This window comes from Coregonus clupeaformis, unplaced genomic scaffold, assembly GCF_020615455.1.
Source record: "Coregonus clupeaformis isolate EN_2021a unplaced genomic scaffold, ASM2061545v1 scaf0001, whole genome shotgun sequence".
NCBI classification, from domain to species: domain Eukaryota; kingdom Metazoa; phylum Chordata; class Actinopteri; order Salmoniformes; family Salmonidae; genus Coregonus; species Coregonus clupeaformis.
Window position 1 is genome coordinate 1,166,387 of NW_025533456.1, and position 18,614 is coordinate 1,185,000.

General features: G+C 47.8%; 1 protein-coding gene across 5 annotated transcripts in view; it reads right to left on the reverse strand.

The window, feature by feature from the left end:
• svep1 (sushi, von Willebrand factor type A, EGF and pentraxin domain containing 1) overlaps positions 1 to 18,614 on the reverse strand; it is a 164,289-nt gene that overhangs the window by 72,789 nt on the left and 72,886 nt on the right. For all 5 annotated transcript variants that reach the window (XM_045212199.1, XM_045212197.1, XM_045212195.1 and 2 more), the window contains exon 6: positions 17,891 to 18,070. In XM_045212199.1, coding sequence (XP_045068134.1) covers positions 17,891 to 18,070 — 180 coding nt within the window. The remainder of the gene's footprint in view (positions 1 to 17,890; positions 18,071 to 18,614) is intronic.

The following is an 18,614-nucleotide window of genomic DNA, read 5'->3' on the forward strand; positions in this document are numbered from 1 at the left end:
AGTGCCAACCCCGCCCACCTAGTGCTCCAGGCAGGTTAAAGCAAACATTTAAAGTGTTTGAAAGATTTCAAATAATATTTGAACCCATTGTACTGTAGCAGCAACCAGACTACTGAAGTACCACTGTGAAATGAACAGTTATAATGACAGTCTGTAGCGAAGCGCTCAAACGTTCACACAAACAAACTTTAACTCAATCACAACTCTCTCATCCTCCTACTCCGGGGGAGATTGTAGTCGATAAACATAAATTAAATGAGTGCCTTTGGTTAGGCAGTAGACGTCTGTAGCTTTTAAATAGCTAGAGAGAGAGAGAGAGAGAGAGAGAAAGAGAGAGAGAGACAGTGACTCATTAGAGGCCAAAGCCGAGTGGCCGGAGGTTTGTGGGTAAAACACAACCATTCTGCCCTTTTTTGTGTGTTTGTGTGCCTGACTTGTGGTGGTGCCTCTGTGTGGTGAATGTGTGTGTGTGTGTGTGTGTGTGTGTTTGTGTGTGTGTCAGATATATATTTCTCTAGAGTGATGTAGTGAGGCTGCATGCAAATACACACCATATGTTCAACCACTGTGCTTTGTGTGCGCTTGTGTGTGTATGTCTGCGTATACTTTCACCCATCAATACCCCAGTACAAGCATGTTTTTTTGACCTTTCACCCGATAAATCATTGTCAGAGGAACAACACAGACACACTGAACTCTGTCAGACTGGGGGAGGCTGGAGTCACGGTTGTTCAGTGACACTCCAGAGATAGAGGTGAAGACACATTTACATTTACATTTTAGTCATTTAGCAGACGCTCTTATCCAGAGCGACTTACAGTTAGTGAGGGCATACATTTTCATACTGGACACCAGGTGCTGGGTTGTTTTTAGGGGGTAAAGTTGGGCAAAGAGGGTCCGAGTGGTGTAGTGTAGGGTATTTAGGGGGAGAGGAGAGCAACTAACCCCCAGGTCATTGCTGTAAATGAGAATGTGTTTTCAGTCAACTTACCTGGTAAAATAAGGGTAAAATACATAAAGAGGTTGGGGTTTTAGGCGGAGAGTGGGGTAGAGTAGTGTTTTAGGGGTTTTAGGGGAGAAGTGGGGTTTTAGGGTTAGAGTGGGGTAGATTGGGGTATTTAGTGGGAAGAGTGGGGTAATAAGTAATAATAATAATTTATTTAACTTGTATAGCGCTTTTCATTACAGAAAATAATCTGAAAGTGCATATAAAGCAAAACAAACAACAATTTCAATTGAGATGGTAGAGGTGGAGACTGAATGTCTCTATTTGGCTTCAGATGAATGGCTGGGAGTTGAGGCAGTTTTTATTGGAAAGGCAGTGTAGCTTCAGAGGAACAACGACAGTCTGACAAACAGGCCCGGAGCGCTTCATCAGTGCACCACATCTGCTTTTCCGACGGTCAGTTCCTCCATAGGACCCGCTCTTCCGTAGGTACTGGTCCTCCATTGCCGAACATGTAGCACCCACCTGGGTGATGCCATGACTGCTGAAAAGCTACCACGTCTTGGCAGTGGTTTAGGCTCTGTCGTAGCTGGCCGTGACCGGGAGACCCATGGGGCGGCGCACAATTGGCCCAGCGTCGTCCAGGGTAGGGGAGGGAATGGCCAGCAGGGATGTAGCTCAGTTGGTAGAGCATGGTGTTTGCAACGCCAGGGTTGTGGGTTCGATTCCCACGGGGGGCCAGTATAAAAATAAATAAAAAATAATAATAATAATGTATGCACTCACTAACTGTAAGTCGCTCTGGATAAGAGCGTCTGCTAAATGACTAAAATGTAAAATGTAAAATGTAGAACAGTCCCTGAGCCTCTTCTGCCATCTCTAGACAGTACTTGTTGTAATTCTTCCCAACAGATGAAACAATTAAGCCGGGGCTGCATTATTTGAATCCAAACAGCCAGCTATCTAGCTATAATCTAAAAAGAAAATGTTCATCCAAACTCTGCAACTCTGAGAGTCAAGACCACAAGATGTAAGTGATCAATTTAGCAGTCAAACCCCAAAAGGGTAGAGTGGGGTTTTAGGGGTAGAGTGGGTAGAGTGGGGTTTTATGGGTAGAGTGGGGTTTTATTGGGGGGAGTGGGGTTTTAGGGGGTTTGGAGTAGAGTGGGGTAGAGTGGGGTTTTAGTGGGGAGTGGGGTAGAGTGGGGTTTTAGGGGTAGAGTGGGGTTTTAGGGAGTTTGGAGTAGAGTGGGGTAGAGTGGGGTAGAGTGGAGTTTTAGGGGGAGAGTGGGGTTTTAGTGGGGAGAGTGGGGTAGAGTTGGGTTTGGGGTAGAGTGGGACTTTAGTGGGGGGAGTGGTCTAGAGTGGGGTAGAGTGGAGGTTTAGGGGAGAGTGGGGTTTTAGTGGGGGAGTGGGGTAGAGTGGGGTTTTAGTGGGGGGAGTGGGGTAGAGTGGAGTTTTAGGGGGAGAGTGGGGTTTTAGTGGGGAGAGTGGGGTAGAGTTGGGTTTTAGGTGGTTTGGGGCAGAGTGGGGTTTTAGTGGGGGGAGTGGTCTAGAGTGGGGTGGAGTGGAGTTTTAGGGGGAGAGTGGGGTTTTAGTGGGGGAGTGGGGCAGAGTGGGGTTTTAGTGGAGTGAAAATAAAATAAAATACAATTGTATGTGTCACATGCTTCGTAAACAACAGGTGTAGACTAACAGTGAAATGATTACTTATGGGCCCTTCCCAACAATGCAGAGAGAAAGAAAAATAGAGAAATAATAGAAAAGTAAAACACGTAATAAAAGTAATAATAAATACACAATGAGTAATGATAACTTGGCTATATACATGTGGTACCAATACCGAGTCGATGTGCAGGGGTATGAGGTAATTGAGGTAGATATGTAACATATAACTAGGAAAAGAGGGACTAGGCAATAGGATAGATAATAAACAGTAGCAGCAGCGTATGTGATGAGTCAAAAAAGTTAGTGCAAAAAGGGTAAATGCAGATAGTCCAGGTTGCTATTTGGTTAACTATTTAACTAACTATTTAGTCTTATGGATTGGGGGTAGAAGCTGTTCAGGGTCCTGTTGGTTCCAGACTTTTTAGGGCCTTCCTCTGACACTGCCTTGTATACAGTGCCTTGCAAAAAAAAAGTTATCATACCCCTTGGCGTTTTTCCTATTTTGTTGCATTACAACCTCTAATTTTAATTGATTTTTATTTGGATTTCATGTAATGGACATACACAAAATAGTCCAAATTGGTGAAGTGAAATTTAAAAAATAACTTGTTAAAAAAAGTATACAAAATAAATAATGGAAAAGTGGTGCGTGCATATGTATTCACCCCCTTTGCTATGAAGCCCCTAAAAAAGATCTGGTGCAACCAATTACCTTCAGAAGTCACATAATTAGTTAAATAAAGTCCACTTGTGTGCAATCTAAGTGTCACATGATCTGTCAGATGATCTCAGTATATATACACCTGTTCTGAAAGGACCCAGAGTCTGCAACACCACTAAGCAAGGGGCACCACCAAGCAAGGGGCACCAAGAAGACCAATGATCTCTCCAAACAGGTCAGGGACAAAGTTGTGGAGAAGTACAGATCGGGGTTGGGTTATAAAAAAATATCCGAAACTTTGAACATCCCACGGAGCACCATTAAATCCATTAAAAAATGGAAAGAATATGGCACCACAACAAACCTGTCAAGAGAGGGCCGCGCACCAAAACTCACGGACCAGGCAATGACGGCATTAATCAGAGAGGCAACAAAGAGACCAAAGATAACCCTGAAGGAGTTGCAAAGCTCCACAGCGGAGAATGGAGTATCTGTCCATAGGACCACTTTAAGCCGTACACTCCACAGAGCTGGGCTTTACGGAAGAGTGGCCAGAAAAAAGCCATTGCTTAAAGAAAACAATAAGCAAACACGTTTGGTGTTCGCCAAAAGGCATGTGGGAGACTCCCCAAACATATGGAAGAAGGTACTCTGGTCAGATGAGACTAAAATTGAGCTTTTAGGCCATCAAGGAAAACGCTATGTCTGGCACAAACCCAACACCACTCATCACCCCGAGAACACCATCCCCACAGTGAAGCATGGTGGTGGCAGCGTCATGCTGTGGGGATGTTTTTCATCGGCAAGGACTGGGAAACTGGTCAGAATTGAAGGAATGATGGATGGCGCTAAATACAGGGAAATTCTTGAGGGAAACCTGTTTCAGTCTTCCAGAGATTTGAGACTGGGAAGGAGGTTCACCTTCCAGCAGGACAATGACCCTAAGCATACTGCTAAGCAACACTCAAGTGGTTTAAGGGGAAACATTTAAATGTCTTGGAATGGCCTAGTCAAAGCCCAGACCTCAATCCAATTGAGAATCTGTGGTATGACTTAAAGATTGCTGAACACCAGCGGAACCCATCCAACTTGAAGGAGCTGGAGCAGTTTTGCCTTGAAAAATGGGCTAAAATCCCAGTGGCTAAATGTGCAAGGCTTAAAGAGAGCTAGTTATGCATGCTCAAGTTTTCAGTTTTTTTGTCTTATTTCTTATATATTTTGCATCTTCAAAGTGGTAGGCATGTTGTGTAAATCAAATGATACAACCCCCCCAAAAATCAATTTTAATTCCAGGTTGTAAGGCAACAAAATAGGAAAAATGCCAAGGGGGGTGAATACTTTCGCAAGCCACTGTAGGTCCTGGATGGCAGGGAGCTCAGCCCCAGTGATGTACTGGGCCGTACACACTACCCTCTGTAGCGCCTTGTGGTCGGATGCCAAGCAGTTGCCATACAAAGCGGTGATGCAGCCAAGTCAAGATGCTCTCAATGGTGCAACTTTTTGAGGAGCAGGGTAAAGTGGGGTTTTAGTGGGGAGAGTGTGGTTAGTTGCAGAGTGGGGGTAGAGTGGTGTTTTAGTGGGAACAGCGGGGTAAAGGGGTTTTAGGGGGAGAGTGGGGTAGAGTGTTGTTTTAGTGGAGAGAGTGTGGTAGAGTGGTAGTTTTATGGGTGAGAGTGGGGTATAAGGTTGAATGGCAGGAAACGAGATTTAACGGGATTTACCGCCCAAAACCACTCCCCTTTCCCGGGATAAATAACTGCAAGAAACCAGTAAATTAGAATACATTATTTATATGAACAGCATTGGCGTGAAATGGAACTGTTAAATTATATGCAATGTCTAAATCTGGCTTCTCTACGGCCTCTGCATGATGAATCAACGCTCAGGGTGGGGACAGACAGCCCATCTCAGTATGGTGACAGGTAGGTCTACATTTGCTGCAGCATAGACTATGCTACAGTAATATAAAGACCGAATGTGCGTCTAATTTACCATCTCCATCTGGCTTTCGGGGGTCACCTTGCATTTTAATTGTAAAGATTATAGTTTTTTAAATTGCAGCTGCAGTTTTAATACAGCCTATCACTCGAATATGTTTGCTTTAAATCATTGCACGCGCGAGCACTCTCTCGCAGTCTTTCGCACTCTTTCTCTTTCTCCATCAACTCCATTCAAATTGCATCCAAAATAGATAATGTTCTAGATTAATATATAGCCCTATACAGTGCATTCGGAAAGTATTCAGACCCTTTGACTTTTTCCACATTTTCTTACGTTACAGCCCTATTCTAAAATGGATGAAATTATTTTTTTCCCTCATCAATCTACACACAATACTGTCACACCTTGATCTGTTTCACCTGTCTTTGTGATTGTCTCCACCCCCCTCCAGGTGTTGCCCATCTTCCCCATTATCCCCAATGTATTTATACCTGTGTTCTCTGTTTGTCTGTTGCCAGTTCGTTTTGTTTCGTCAAGCCTACCAGCGTTTTCCCCCTTGCTCCTGTCTTTTTCTAAAGTTCCTGTTTTCTAGTTTTCCCGGTTTTGACCTCTGCCTGCCCCGACCCTGAGACTGCCTGCCGTTCTGTACCTTTCGGACTCTGATCTGTGTAATGGACCTCTGCCTGCCCTTGACCTGTCGTTTTGCCTGCCCCATAATGACAAAGCAAAAACAAGTTTTTCACTCCGCTGGCATCTCCTTAAAAAACTATCCTTAGCTCTTGGAGTCCCATGCAGGAAAAACTAGAGTAGCATAGCTTGCTGGACATTTTTTTGTTTGTTGCATTTCTTATACCAATAGACTATTTGAAGAGGGACGCAAGCTCTTTTTTGCTGAATGTTAAATACAGCAGCCAATAGAACTCACGGGTAGTTTGAAAGAAGAGCGAACGCACGATGGCGGTAGGCTCTAGCAGTTATTTATTCAGACCCATAACCATTCAATCAAACTTTGTGAAGTGAAGTTAAAACCTTCTGCATCTAATTCTAGTCCTATATTATTCAAGGATGTCATTAGAATGATAAAGATAAGGACAACTAAACTTATTTCATTTAACTGTTGAAAGTGTGGCAGGAATGAAGCAACAATAGCCAGAGAAAGAGGTAGGCTAATAACATTAGGGGAAATATTATGAAAGGTATATATGCGTCAGCCTACTAACTATACAAATAGGCCCTTTTATATTTCAAAATTAAAATCAAATTCGCTAGCCTATACTTGTAACTTTGTAGGCCGCATGTGCTGCACCAGAATTGCATGTTCTCTCCTGCTTTATCATGGTTTGAATGATGTGCGTAATTCCAGTCCATAATACAGTTTAATACAGTACAGTACAGTAATACAGTTCACACTCAAAAAGATTAGCCTACAGGAGCTAGTTTCATTTATTTACCCAAGAGAGCATATAGCTAGCCATATCTATGGGCTTTTATATTTTTCTGTCTTGCATAATGTGCAGTAGCCCATATATGTATTGGATAACGGCACAATAATTTGGGCTTTTATGGGCTTGGGCTCATTAAATGTTCTTAATGTAGGGCTCATAAAATGTATTTAATGTATGGCTCATTGTCACGGTTTCGGCCGAGGCTGCCTCTCTTCCTTGCTCGGGCAAGCTTCGGCGGTCGTCGTCTCCGGAGTACTAGCTGCCACCGTTGTATGTTTCGATGTTCGTTTGGTTTTGTCTTGATGTTGTACACCTGTTTTCGTTTAGCGCTCATTAGTGTCCTATAAGTTCTCGTTGTGTTTGTCAGGTGTTGTGTGTGATTGTTCTTGCTGTCGTGTTTGTGCGCTACTGTTGGTCATCTGTACTTCGTTGTTTTCCTCCTCTGTTTAGGAGGGTTCTCGCACATGTTAGTGCGCATTTTGGTTTACACCTGTGTGCGTATTCTCTCGTCTCCGGGCTTTTTGGCTCGTATATTGAGTGAGTTTTCACTAAAGTCTTTTGGACTAAGTTTCTGCGTCCTGCGCCTGATTCCTGCACCACACCCACCTACAGCACCCACTGACAGAATCACACACCATAAGGATGGAATCAGCAGGAGCCGCAGCAGCACCTGAGTCTCTGGAGGATAGGGTCCGTGAGCAGAACGATCAGATCCTTCATATCAGGACCGCCCTGCAGGACATGATTAACACCCTTCAACGCTGGGAGGCCAGAGGGACACCCACAACTCCACCTCCCGTGCCATCACCATCGGCCAGTCAGCCCATTCAAGCTCCGGAACCCAGGGGAATTCGGCTCTCGCTCCCGAGGGCCTATGATGGGACCGCTGCCGGGTGTCAGGGCTTCCTTCTACAGGTGGAGCTATACCTGGCCACCGTACACCCGGCGCCCTCGGGACACGAGAGCGTGTCCGCCCTCATCTCCTATCTTACCGGCAAGGCGTTGGAATGGGCCAACGCTGAGTGGAGGAGAATAGACGCCACCACCATCACCATCAGTATATCCATCAGACGTGTTGCTGTGCGTTTTGTTGCTGTGCGTTTTTGCTGCCAACTTTACTTTATTTTGCTAGCTGACAACTTTATGTTTTTTTTGTTTTGTTTTGTTTTTAATTACCGTTTATATTTTTAGTTTTTCCATCGCAACTTTTTTCCCTCATTCAACTTTTTCACTCCGGACGCTTTATCTGGACATGGTTCGTCAACATCTTCAACAGCCGAAGCTAAGTAGTAACATTAACATGATGTCTTCTAATTGCAGACGCTGTACTCATAATATACAGGAGAACGATCGCCTTACGGCGAGAATAGCTGTGCTACAAGCCCAGCTTCAGACGCAATCGTTAGGCAAGGGTAATTTCAGTGTAGGAAAGGAAGAAACAGCGTCTGTGCCACCAGTAAGTACAGATAGTAACGTTAGTATAAATCCCCCCGCACAGTCCCCGCAGCCGGACAACTTTCTCATGGCTTCTGGAGGGAAATACTGTTGGAATGCTCAACCGGTGTCGCTCATTCAGCCGACAGAAACTTTCAACCGGTTTTCCCCATTATGTAGCGAGTCGGAGTCTGAGTCTGAGTCTTCTCTTGTCTCTACTCCTCCCGTTACGGGGTCTGAGACGCCGAAGGCTCCCACCATTAGCTCTGACAAATTGAAAACCCTAGTCATTGGCGACTCCATTACCCGCAGTATTAGACTTAAAACGAATCACCCAGCGATCATACACTGTTTACCAGGGGGCAGGGCTACCGACGTTAAGGCTAATCTAAAGATGGTGCTGGCTAAAGCTAAAACTGGCGAGTGTAGAGAGTATAGAGATATTGTTATCCACGTCGGCACCAACGATGTTAGGATGAAACAGTCAGAGGTCACCAAGTGCAACATAGCTTCAGCGTGTAAATCAGCTAGAAAGATGTGTCGGCATCGAGTAATTGTCTCTGGCCCCCTCCCAGTTAGGGGGAGTGACGAGCTCTACAGCAGAGTCTCAGCACTCAATCGCTGGTTGAAAACTGTTTTCTGCCCCTCCCAAAAGATAGAATTTGTAGATAATTGGCCCTCTTTCTGGGACTCACCCACAAACAGGACCAAGCCTGACCTGCTGAGGAGTGACGGACTCCATCCTAGCTGGAGGGGTGCTCTCATCTTATCTACCAACATAGATAGGGCTCTAACTCCTCTAGCCCCACAGTGAAATAGGGTGCAGGCCAGGCAGCAGGCTGTTAGCCAACCTGCCAGCTTAGTGGAGTCTGCCAATAGCACAGTCAGTGTAGTCAGCTCAGCCATACCCATTGAGACTGTGTCTGTGCCTCGACCTAGGTTGGGCAAAACTAAACATGGCGGTGTTCGCCCTAGCAATCTTATTAGGATAAAGACCTCCTCCATTCCTGCCATTATTGAAAGAGATCGTGATACCTCACATCTCAAAATAGGGTTACTTAATGTTAGATCCCTCACTTCAAAGGCAGTCATAGTCAATGAACTAATCACTGATCATAATCTTGATGTGATTGGCCTGACTGAAACATGGCTTAAGCCTGATGAATTTGCTGTGTTAAATGAGGCCTCACCTCCTGGTTACACTAGTGACCATATTCCCCGTGCATCCCGCAAAGGCGGAGGTGTTGCTAACATTTACGATAGCAAATTTCAATTTACAAAAAAAAATGGCGTTTTCGTCTTTTGAGCTTCTAGTCATGAAATCTATGCAGCCTACTCAATCACTTTTTATAGCTACTGTTTACAGGCCTCCTGGGCCATATACAGCGTTCCTCTCTGAGTTTCCTGAATTCCTATCAGACCTTGTAGTCATAGCAGATCATATTCTAATTTTTGGTGATTTTAATATTCACATGGAGAAGTCCACAGACCCACTCCAAAAGTCTTTCGGAGCCATCATCGACTCAGTGGGTTTTGTCCAACATGTCTCTGGACCTACTCACTGCCACAGTCATACTCTGGACCTAGTTTTGTCCCATGGAATAAATGTTGTAGATCTTAATGTTTTTCCACAAAATCCTGGACTATCGGACCACCATTTTATTACGTTTGCAATCGCAACAAATAATCTGCTCAGACCCCAACCAAGGAGCATCAAAAGTCGTGCTATAAATTCTCAGACAACACAAAAAATTCCTTGATGCCCTTCCAGACTCCTTCTGCCTACCCAAGGACGTCAGAGGACAAAAATCAGTTAACCACTTAACTGAGGAACTCAATTTAACCTTGCGCAATACCCTAGATGCAGTTGCACCCCTAAAAACGAAAAACATTTGTCATAAGAAACTAGCTCCCTGGTATACAGAAAATACCCGAGCTTTGAAGCAAGCTTCCAGGAAATTGGAACGGAAATGGCGCCACACCAAACTGGAAGTCTTCCGACTAGCTTGGAAAGACAGTACCGTGCAGTACCGAAGAGCCCTCACTGCTGCTCGATCATCCTACTTTTCCAACTTAATCGAGGAAAATAAGAACAATCCAACATTTCTTTTTGATACTGTTGCAAAGCTAACTAAAAAGCAGCATTCCCCAAGAGAGGATGGCTTTCACTTCAGCAGTAATAAATTCATGAACTTCTTTGAGGAAAAGATCATGACCATTAGAAAGCAAATTACGGACTCCTCTTTGAATCTGCGTATTCCTCCAGGGCTTAGCTGTCCTGGATCTGCACAGACTCTGCGAGGGCCTGGGATCGGGAGAGACACTTAAGTGTTTTAGTACTATATCTCTTGACACAATGATGAAAATAATCATGGCCTCTAAACCTTCAAGCTGCATACTGGATCCTATTCCTACTAAACTGCTGAAGGAGCTGCTTCCTGTGCTTGGCCCTCCTATGTTGAACATAATAAACAGCTCTCTATCCACCGGATGTGTACCAAACTCACTAAAAGTGGCAGTGATAAAGCCTCTCTTGAAAAAGCCAAACCTTGACCCGGAAAATATAAAAAACTATCGGCCTATATCGAATCTTCCATTCCTCTCAAAAATTTTAGAAAAAGCTGTTGCGCAGCAACTCACTGCCTTTCTGAAGACAAACAATGTATACGAAATGCTTCAGTCTGGTTTTAGACCCCATCATAGCACTGAGACTGCACTTGTGAAGGTGGTAAATGACCTTTTAATGGCGTCAGACCGAGGCTCTGCATCTGTCCTCGTGCTACTAGACCTTAGTGCTGCCTTTGACACCATCGATCACCACATTCTTTTTGGAGAGACTGGAAACCCAAATTGGTCTACACGGACAAGTTCTGGCCTGGTTTAGATCTTACCTGTCGGAAAGATATCAGTTTGTCTCTGTGAATGGTCTGTCCTCCGACAAATCAACTGTACATTTCGGTGTTCCTCAAGGTTCCGTTTTAGGACCACTATTGTTTTCACTATATATTTTACCTCTTGGGGATGTTATTCGAAAACATAATGTTAACTTTCACTGCTATGCGGATGACACACAGCTGTACATTTCAATGAAACATGGTGAAGCCCCAAAATTGCCCTCGCTAGAAGCCTGTGTTTCAGACATAAGGAAGTGGATGGCTGAAAACTTTCTACTTTTAAACTCGGACAAAACAGAGATGCTTGTTCTAGGTCCCAAGAAACAAAGAGATCTTCTGTTAAATCTGACAATTCATCTTGATGGTTGTAAAGTCGTTTTAAATAAAACTGTGAAGGACCTCGGCGTTACTCTTGACCCTGATCTCTCTTTTGACGAACATATCAAGACTGTTTCAAGGACAGCTTTTTTCCATCTACGTAACATTGCAAAAATCAGAAATTTTCTGTCCAAAAATGATGCAGAAAAATTAATCCATGCATTTGTTACTTCTAGGTTAGACTACTGCAATGCTCTACTTTCCGGCTACCCGGATAAAGCACTAAATAAACTTCAGTTAGTGCTAAATACGGCTGCTAGAATCCTGACTAGAACCAAGAAATTTGATCATATTACTCCAGTGCTAGCTTCCCCTACACTGGCTTCCTGTTAAGGCAAGGGCTGATTTCAAGGTTTTACTGTTAACCTATAAAGCGTTACATGGGCTTGCTCCTACCTATCTTTCCGAGTTGGTCCTGCCGTACATACCAATACGTACGCTACGGTCACAAGACGCAGGCCTCCTAATTGTCCCTAGAATTTCTAAGCAAACAGCGGGAGGCAGGGCTTTCTCCTATAGATCTCCATTTTTATGGAACAGTCTGCCTACCCATGTGAGAGACGCAGACTCGGTCTCAACCTTTAAGTCTTTACTGAAGACTTATCTCTTCAGTAGGTCATATGATTGAGTGTAGTCTGGCCCAGGAGTGTGAAGGTGAACGGAAAGGCTCTGGAGCAACGAACAGCCCTTGCTGTCTCTGCCGGGCCGGTTCCCTCTCTCCACTGGGGTTCTCTGCCTCTAACCCTGTTACAGGGGCTGAGTCACTGGCTTGCTGGTGCTCTTTCATGCCGTCCCTAGGAGGGGTGCGTCACTTGAGTGGGTTGAGTTACTGACGTGATCTTCCTGTCTGGGTTGGCGCCCCCCTTGGTTTGTGCTGTGGTGGAGACCTCTGTGGGCTATACTCGGCCTTGTCTCAGGATTGTAAGTTGGTGGTTGAGGATATCCCTCTAGTGGTGCGGGGGCTGTGCTTTGGCAGAGTGGGTGGGGTTATATCCTTCCTGTTTGGCCCTGTCCGGGGTTTCTTCGGATGGGGCCACAGTGTCTCCGGACCGCTCCTGTCTCAGCCTCCAGTATTTATGCTGCAGTAGTTTATGTGTCGGGGGGCTGGGGTTAGTTGGTTATACCTGGAGTACTTCTCCTGTCTTATCCAGTGTCCTGTGTGAATTTAAGTATGCTCTCTCTAATTCTCTCGTTCTCTCTTCTCTCTGAGAACCTGAGCCCTAGGACCATACGTCAGGACTACCGGGCATGCTGACACCTTGCTGTCCCCAGTCCGCCTGGCCTTGCTGCTATTCCAGTTTCAACTGTTCTGCCTGCGGTTACGAAACCCCTACCTGTCCCAGACCTGCTGTTTTCAACTCTTAATGATCGGCTATGAAAAGCCAACTGAGAGACCTGAGCCCCTAGGACCATACGTCGGGACTACCGGCCGTGGTGACTCCTTGCTGTCCCCAGTCCGCCTGGCCTTGCTGCTATTCCAGTTTCAACTGTTCTGCCTGCGGTTATGGAACCCCCTACCTGTCCCAGACCTGCTGTTTTCAACTCTTAATGATCGGCTATGAAAAGCCAACTGAGATTTATTCCTGATTATTATTTGACCATGCTTGTCACTTATGAACATTTTTGAACATCTTGGTATGGTTCTGTTATAATCTCCACCCGGCACAGCCAGAAGAGGACTGGCCACCCCTCATAGCCTGGTTCCTCTCTAGGTTTCTTCCTAGGTTTTGGCCTTTCTAGGGAGTTTTTCCTAGCCACCGTGCTTCTACACCTGCATTACTAGCTGTTTGGGGTTTTAGGCTGGGTTTCTGTACAGCACTTCGAGATATTAGCTGATGTACGAAGGGCTATATAAAATAAAATTGATTGATTGATCACCTACTCTGAGTTCTCCCGCCGCTTTAGGGCTGTGTTTGACCATCCATCTGAGGGGAAAGCGGCGGGGGAGCGTCTGTTCTACCTCCGGCAGGGGAGGAGGAGCGCCCAGGAGTTCGCTTTAGAATTCCGAACTCTAGCGGCGGATGCAGGGTGGAATGAGCGGGCCCTCATCGATCACTACCGCTGTAGTCTACGAGAGGACGTCCGTCGGGAGCTGGCCTGCAGGGATACCAGCCTCTCTTTCGATCAGTTAGTGGACATGTCCATCAGGCTGGACACCCTGCTGGCTACCCGCGGATGTTCCGAGGGGGGTCCGTCCATTCCATCCTTCAGCACCTCCGAGCCGAGGCCTATGGAGCTCGGGGGTGCTGGCGCTAGAGAGAGGAGGGGTCGGAGCACGAGGGGGGCCGTCCTCTGCACCAACTGTGGCCGGGGAGGACACACCGCGGCTAGGTGCTGGGGAGGGTCTCCTAGGGGAGAAGACGACAGGCTCCGCACTGGGGAGTCCTTCCAGGTGAGTAGGCGCCCCACTTACCCAGAGCTCTCTGTTGCGCACGTCTGTATACCTGTGCGATTTCCACAGGTTGCACCTCATTCCCAGCATAAGGCGCTGGTAGATTCAGGCGCGGCTGGGAATTTTGTTGATAGCAAATTTTGTGTAGAATTAGGGATTCCCCTTCTTCCTGTTGACGTCCCATTCCCCGTTCATGCCCTAGATAGCCGTCCGTTAGGATCGGGCTTGATCAGGGAAGTCACGGCACCACTTAGGATGTGTACGCAGGGGGGTCATGAGGAGATTATCCAACTATTTCTGATCGACTCGCCTGCGTATCCGGTGGTGCTGGGAATGCCCTGGTTGAGTATCCATAATCCGTCTATTTCGTGGCAGGAGAGGGCTCTGATGGAGTGGTCTGCCCAGTGTGTGGGTCGATGTTTAGGTGTTTCCGTGGGGGCTACCTCGGTGGAGAGTCCAAACCAGGTGCCCGCATTGCACATTCCCCCCGAGTATGAGGATTTGGCCATTGTGTTCAGTAAGTCGAGGGCGACGCAGTTACCTCCTCATAGGCAGGGAGATTGTGCGATAGACCTCCAGGCAGGAGCTGCGCTCCCACGGAGCCATGTGTATCCTCTGTCTCAAGAGGAGAAAAGAGCTATGGAGACTTACATAGACGAATCTCTGAGACAAGGATACATACGGCCATCCACTTCCCCTGCTTCCTCGAGTTTCTTTTTTGTGAAGAAGAAGGATGGAGGGTTACGCCCGTGCATTGATTACCGTAGTCTCAATCAGATCACGGTGAAGTACAGTTATCCACTTCCTCTGATTGCGACCATAACGGAGTCATTGCACGGGGCGCGTTTTTTCACAACATTGGATCTCAGGAGCGCTTACAACTTGGTGCGCATTAGGGAGGGTGATGAATGGAAGACAGCGTTTAGTACCACCTCGGGGCATTACGAGTATCTTGTCATGCCATACAGGTTGATGAACGCTCCTTCAGTGTTCCAATCATTCGTGGATGAGATATTCAGGGACATGCAGGGGCAGGTGGTGGTCGTGTACATAGATGACATTCTCATGTACTCGTCTACCCGAGTCGAGCATGTGGCCCTGGTGCGCCGAGTGTTGAGGAGGCTGTTGGAGCACGACCTGTATGTCAAGGCAGAGAAATGTCTGTTTTTCCAGGAGTCGATCTCCTTTTTGGGTTATCAGTTGTCTGCGTCAGGGGTGAAGATGGAGGTTGACCGGGTGTCGGCCGTGCGTAATTGGCAAACTCCAACCACTGTTAAAGAGGTGCAGCAGTTTTTGGGGTTTGCAAATTACTACCGGAGGTTTATCCGGGGTTTTGGACAGGTGGCAGCTCCCATAACGTCTCTTTTGAAGGGGGGTCCGGTGCGTTTGCAGTGGTCAGCCGAGGCGGACAGGGCTTTTGGGAGGCTGAAGGACCTGTTTACTTCGGCTCCGGTGCTGGCGCATCCGGATCCCTCTTTACCATTTCAGGTAGAGGTGGACGCGTCAGAGGCCGGTATAGGAGCCGTGCTTTCGCAACGGTCCGGCACGCCACCTAAACTCCGCCCCTGTGCTTTTTATTCTAAAAAGCTCAGTCCGGCGGAGCGAAATTATGACGTAGGGGACAGGGAGCTGTTAGCCGTGGTACAGGCCCTAAAGGTGTGGAGGCATTGGCTTGAGGGGGCTCAACACCCTTTTCTCATTTTGACTGACCACCGTAACCTGGAGTACATCCGGGCAGCTAGGAGACTGAACCCTCGCCAGGCGCGGTGGAACATGTTTTTGGCCCGGTTCGTATTTAAGATCACGTACATCCCTGGGTCACAGAACGGTAAGGCGGACGCACTGTCTCGGCGGTATGACACGGAGGAGAGGTCCGTGGAGCCCACTCCCATACTGAGTCTTGTCTGGTGGCACCGGTAGTGTGGGAGGTCGATGCTGAGATCGAGCGGGCGTTGCGCACCAACCCTAGTCCTCCTCAATGCCCGGAGGGTCGGACGTACGTCCCGCTCGAGGTTCGGGATCGATTGATCTATTGGGCTCACACGTCACCCTCTTCAGGACATCCTGGTATTGGCCGGACAGTGCACTGCCTTAGTGCTAAGTACTGGTGGCCCACGTTAGCGAGGGATGTGAGGGTTTATGTCTCCTCCTGCTCGGTGTGCGCCCAGTGTAAGGCGCCTAGACATCTGCCTAGGGGTAAGTTACAACCCCTGCCCGTTCCACAACGACCATGGTCTCACCTCTCGGTGGACTTCGTCACTGACCTTCCCCCCTCGCAGGGGAATACTACTATACTGGTCGTTGTGGGCCGGTTCTCTAAGGCCTGTCGTTTGCTCCCTATGCCGGGCCTTCCTACTACCCTACAGACCGCCGAAGCTCTATTCACCCACGTTTTCCGGCACTACGGGGTACCCGAGGATATTGTGTCTGATCGAGGTCCCCAGTTCACCTCCAGAGTCTGGAGAGCGTTTATGGAGCATTTGGGGGTCTCGGTGAGCCTCACCTCGGGTTACCATCCTGAGAGTAATGGGCAGGTGGAACGTGTGAACCAGGATGTGGGTAGGTTTCTTAGATCATACTGCCAGGACCGGCCAGAGGAGTGGGCACGTTACGTTCCCTACGCCATTCCTCAACTAACCTAACCCCTTTCCAATATGTGTTAGGTTACCAGCCGGTTCTGGCACCATGGCAGCAGAGCCAGATCGAGGCTCCTGCGGTGGATGAGTGGGTGCGGCGCTCGGAGGAGACGTGGAACGCTGCACACGTCCACCTGCAGCGGGCCCTCCGTCGTCAGAAGGCGAGCGCCGATCTCCACCGCAGTGAGGGGCCGGTGTACGCACCTGGTGATCGAGTCTGGCTCTCTACCAGAAACCTGCCCCTCCGCCTGCCCTGCCGGAAACTGGGTCGGCGGTTTGTGGGGCCGTTTAAAGTCCTGAGAAGATTGAACGAGGTGTGTTACAGATTACAACTACCTATTGAGTATAAGAATATTAACCCCTCGTTCCATGTGTCTCTTCTCAGGCCGGTGGTAGCTGGTCCACTCCAGGAAAATGAAATCAGAGAGACTCCTCCGCCCCCATTGGACATCGAGGGGGCACCGGCGTACTCCGTGCGGTCCATCTTGGATTCGAGACGTCGGATGGGGGTCTCCAATATCTCGTGGAGTGGGAGGGGTACGGCCCGGATGAACGGTGCTGGGTGCCGAGGAGAGACATTTTGGACCCGTCTCTCCTGACAGAATTCCACCGTAGTCACCCGACGCGCCCTGCTCCGCGTCCTCCTGGTCGTCCCCGAGGCCGGAGTCGGCGCACGTCTGGAACCGCGCGTCAAGGGGGGGGTACTGTCACGGTTTCGGCCGAGGCTGCCTCTCTTCCTTGCTCGGGCAGGCTTCGGCAGTCGTCGTCTCCGGAGTACTAGCTGCCACCGTTGTATGTTTCGATGTTCGTTTGGTTTTGTCTTGATGTTGTACACCTGTTTTCGTTTAGCGCTCATTAGTGTCCTATAAGTTCTCGTTGTGTTTGTCAGGTGTTGTGTGTGATTGTTCTTGCTGTCGTGTTTGTGCGCTACTGTTGGTCATCTGTACTTCGTTGTTTTCCTCCTCTGTTTAGGAGGGTTCTCGCACATGTTAGTGCGCATTTTGGTTTACGCCTGTGTGCGTATTCTCTCGTCTCCGGGCTTTTTGGCTCGTGTATTGAGTGAGTTTTCACTAAAGTCTTTTGGACTAAGTTTCTGCGTCCTGCGCCTGATTCCTGCACCACACCCACCTACAGCACCCACTGACACTCATCAGGCTCAGGTAGCATCTGGCTTGAATTTTTTATCAAAGCTCTAATCAAATCCAGACATAGGCCTATTTATATTATTTATAATGCTTTTGAATGACACTTCCGGTTTTGGCAGGAAATACTGGGTTACCCGGGAGAAAAGTGATTTATTCTTGGGACGGAACATTTGTAAAATACCGTGAAAATATTCAACCCTAGAGGGGTATACTATGTTTTTAGTGGGGTACAGTGGGGTTTTGGTGAGGAGAGAGTGGGGTAGAGTGGGGTTTTAGGGGTAGAGTGGGATAAAGTGGGGTTTTAGGGGGAGAGTGGGGTAGAGTGGGATAATTGGTTCCTGCAGGCTTACCCACACACCGTGGTTGGATCCCGCTCCACAGTGAGTCGGCCTGACAGCTGAGCCTGGCGTCTCCCTCCAGCCTGTAGCCCTCTGCACAGTGAATCTCGCACTCCGCCCTGTAGGAGGCGCCACCCTCGCTGCAGTTCATGTGTCCGTGCTGGGGCGGGGAGAGGGCGGGACAGGAGCGTACTGTGGTTCACACAGAGAAACAGAGTAAGACCTAGATACCGGTCGCTCTAACCGCAATGACAAAAGACAGTATGAAAAGAGGGAGGGAGGGAGGGAGGGACCTATCATTTGCTCTCCTGCAAAAACCTTGCAGAGCTGGTCCTAGTTAGCGTGAGGTCTAGGAGAGTGTGTTTGTTTTCATCACCACTGATAGACAGGCTTTTAGGAGACCCTCTCCCTGATGGCTTAACTGGCTGGGAGGTCCCACACTGGAACTCATGCATACACAGGGAGACAGACAGACAGAGAGACAGACACACAGACATGCACGCACACACCTGCGCACACATGCACGCACAGGAAGGCACACAGGAAGTCAGCCATGCACACATGCACAGATGAGCGAGCGCACACACACACACACACACACACAATCTCGATCTACAGTGAATACGTTGATACACCAGCGAGACACTCTCCACAACTTAACAAGCCCTCTGACCGACTCTATACAACGTGTATGTATGTATGTATGTATGTATGTATGTATGTATGTATGTATGTA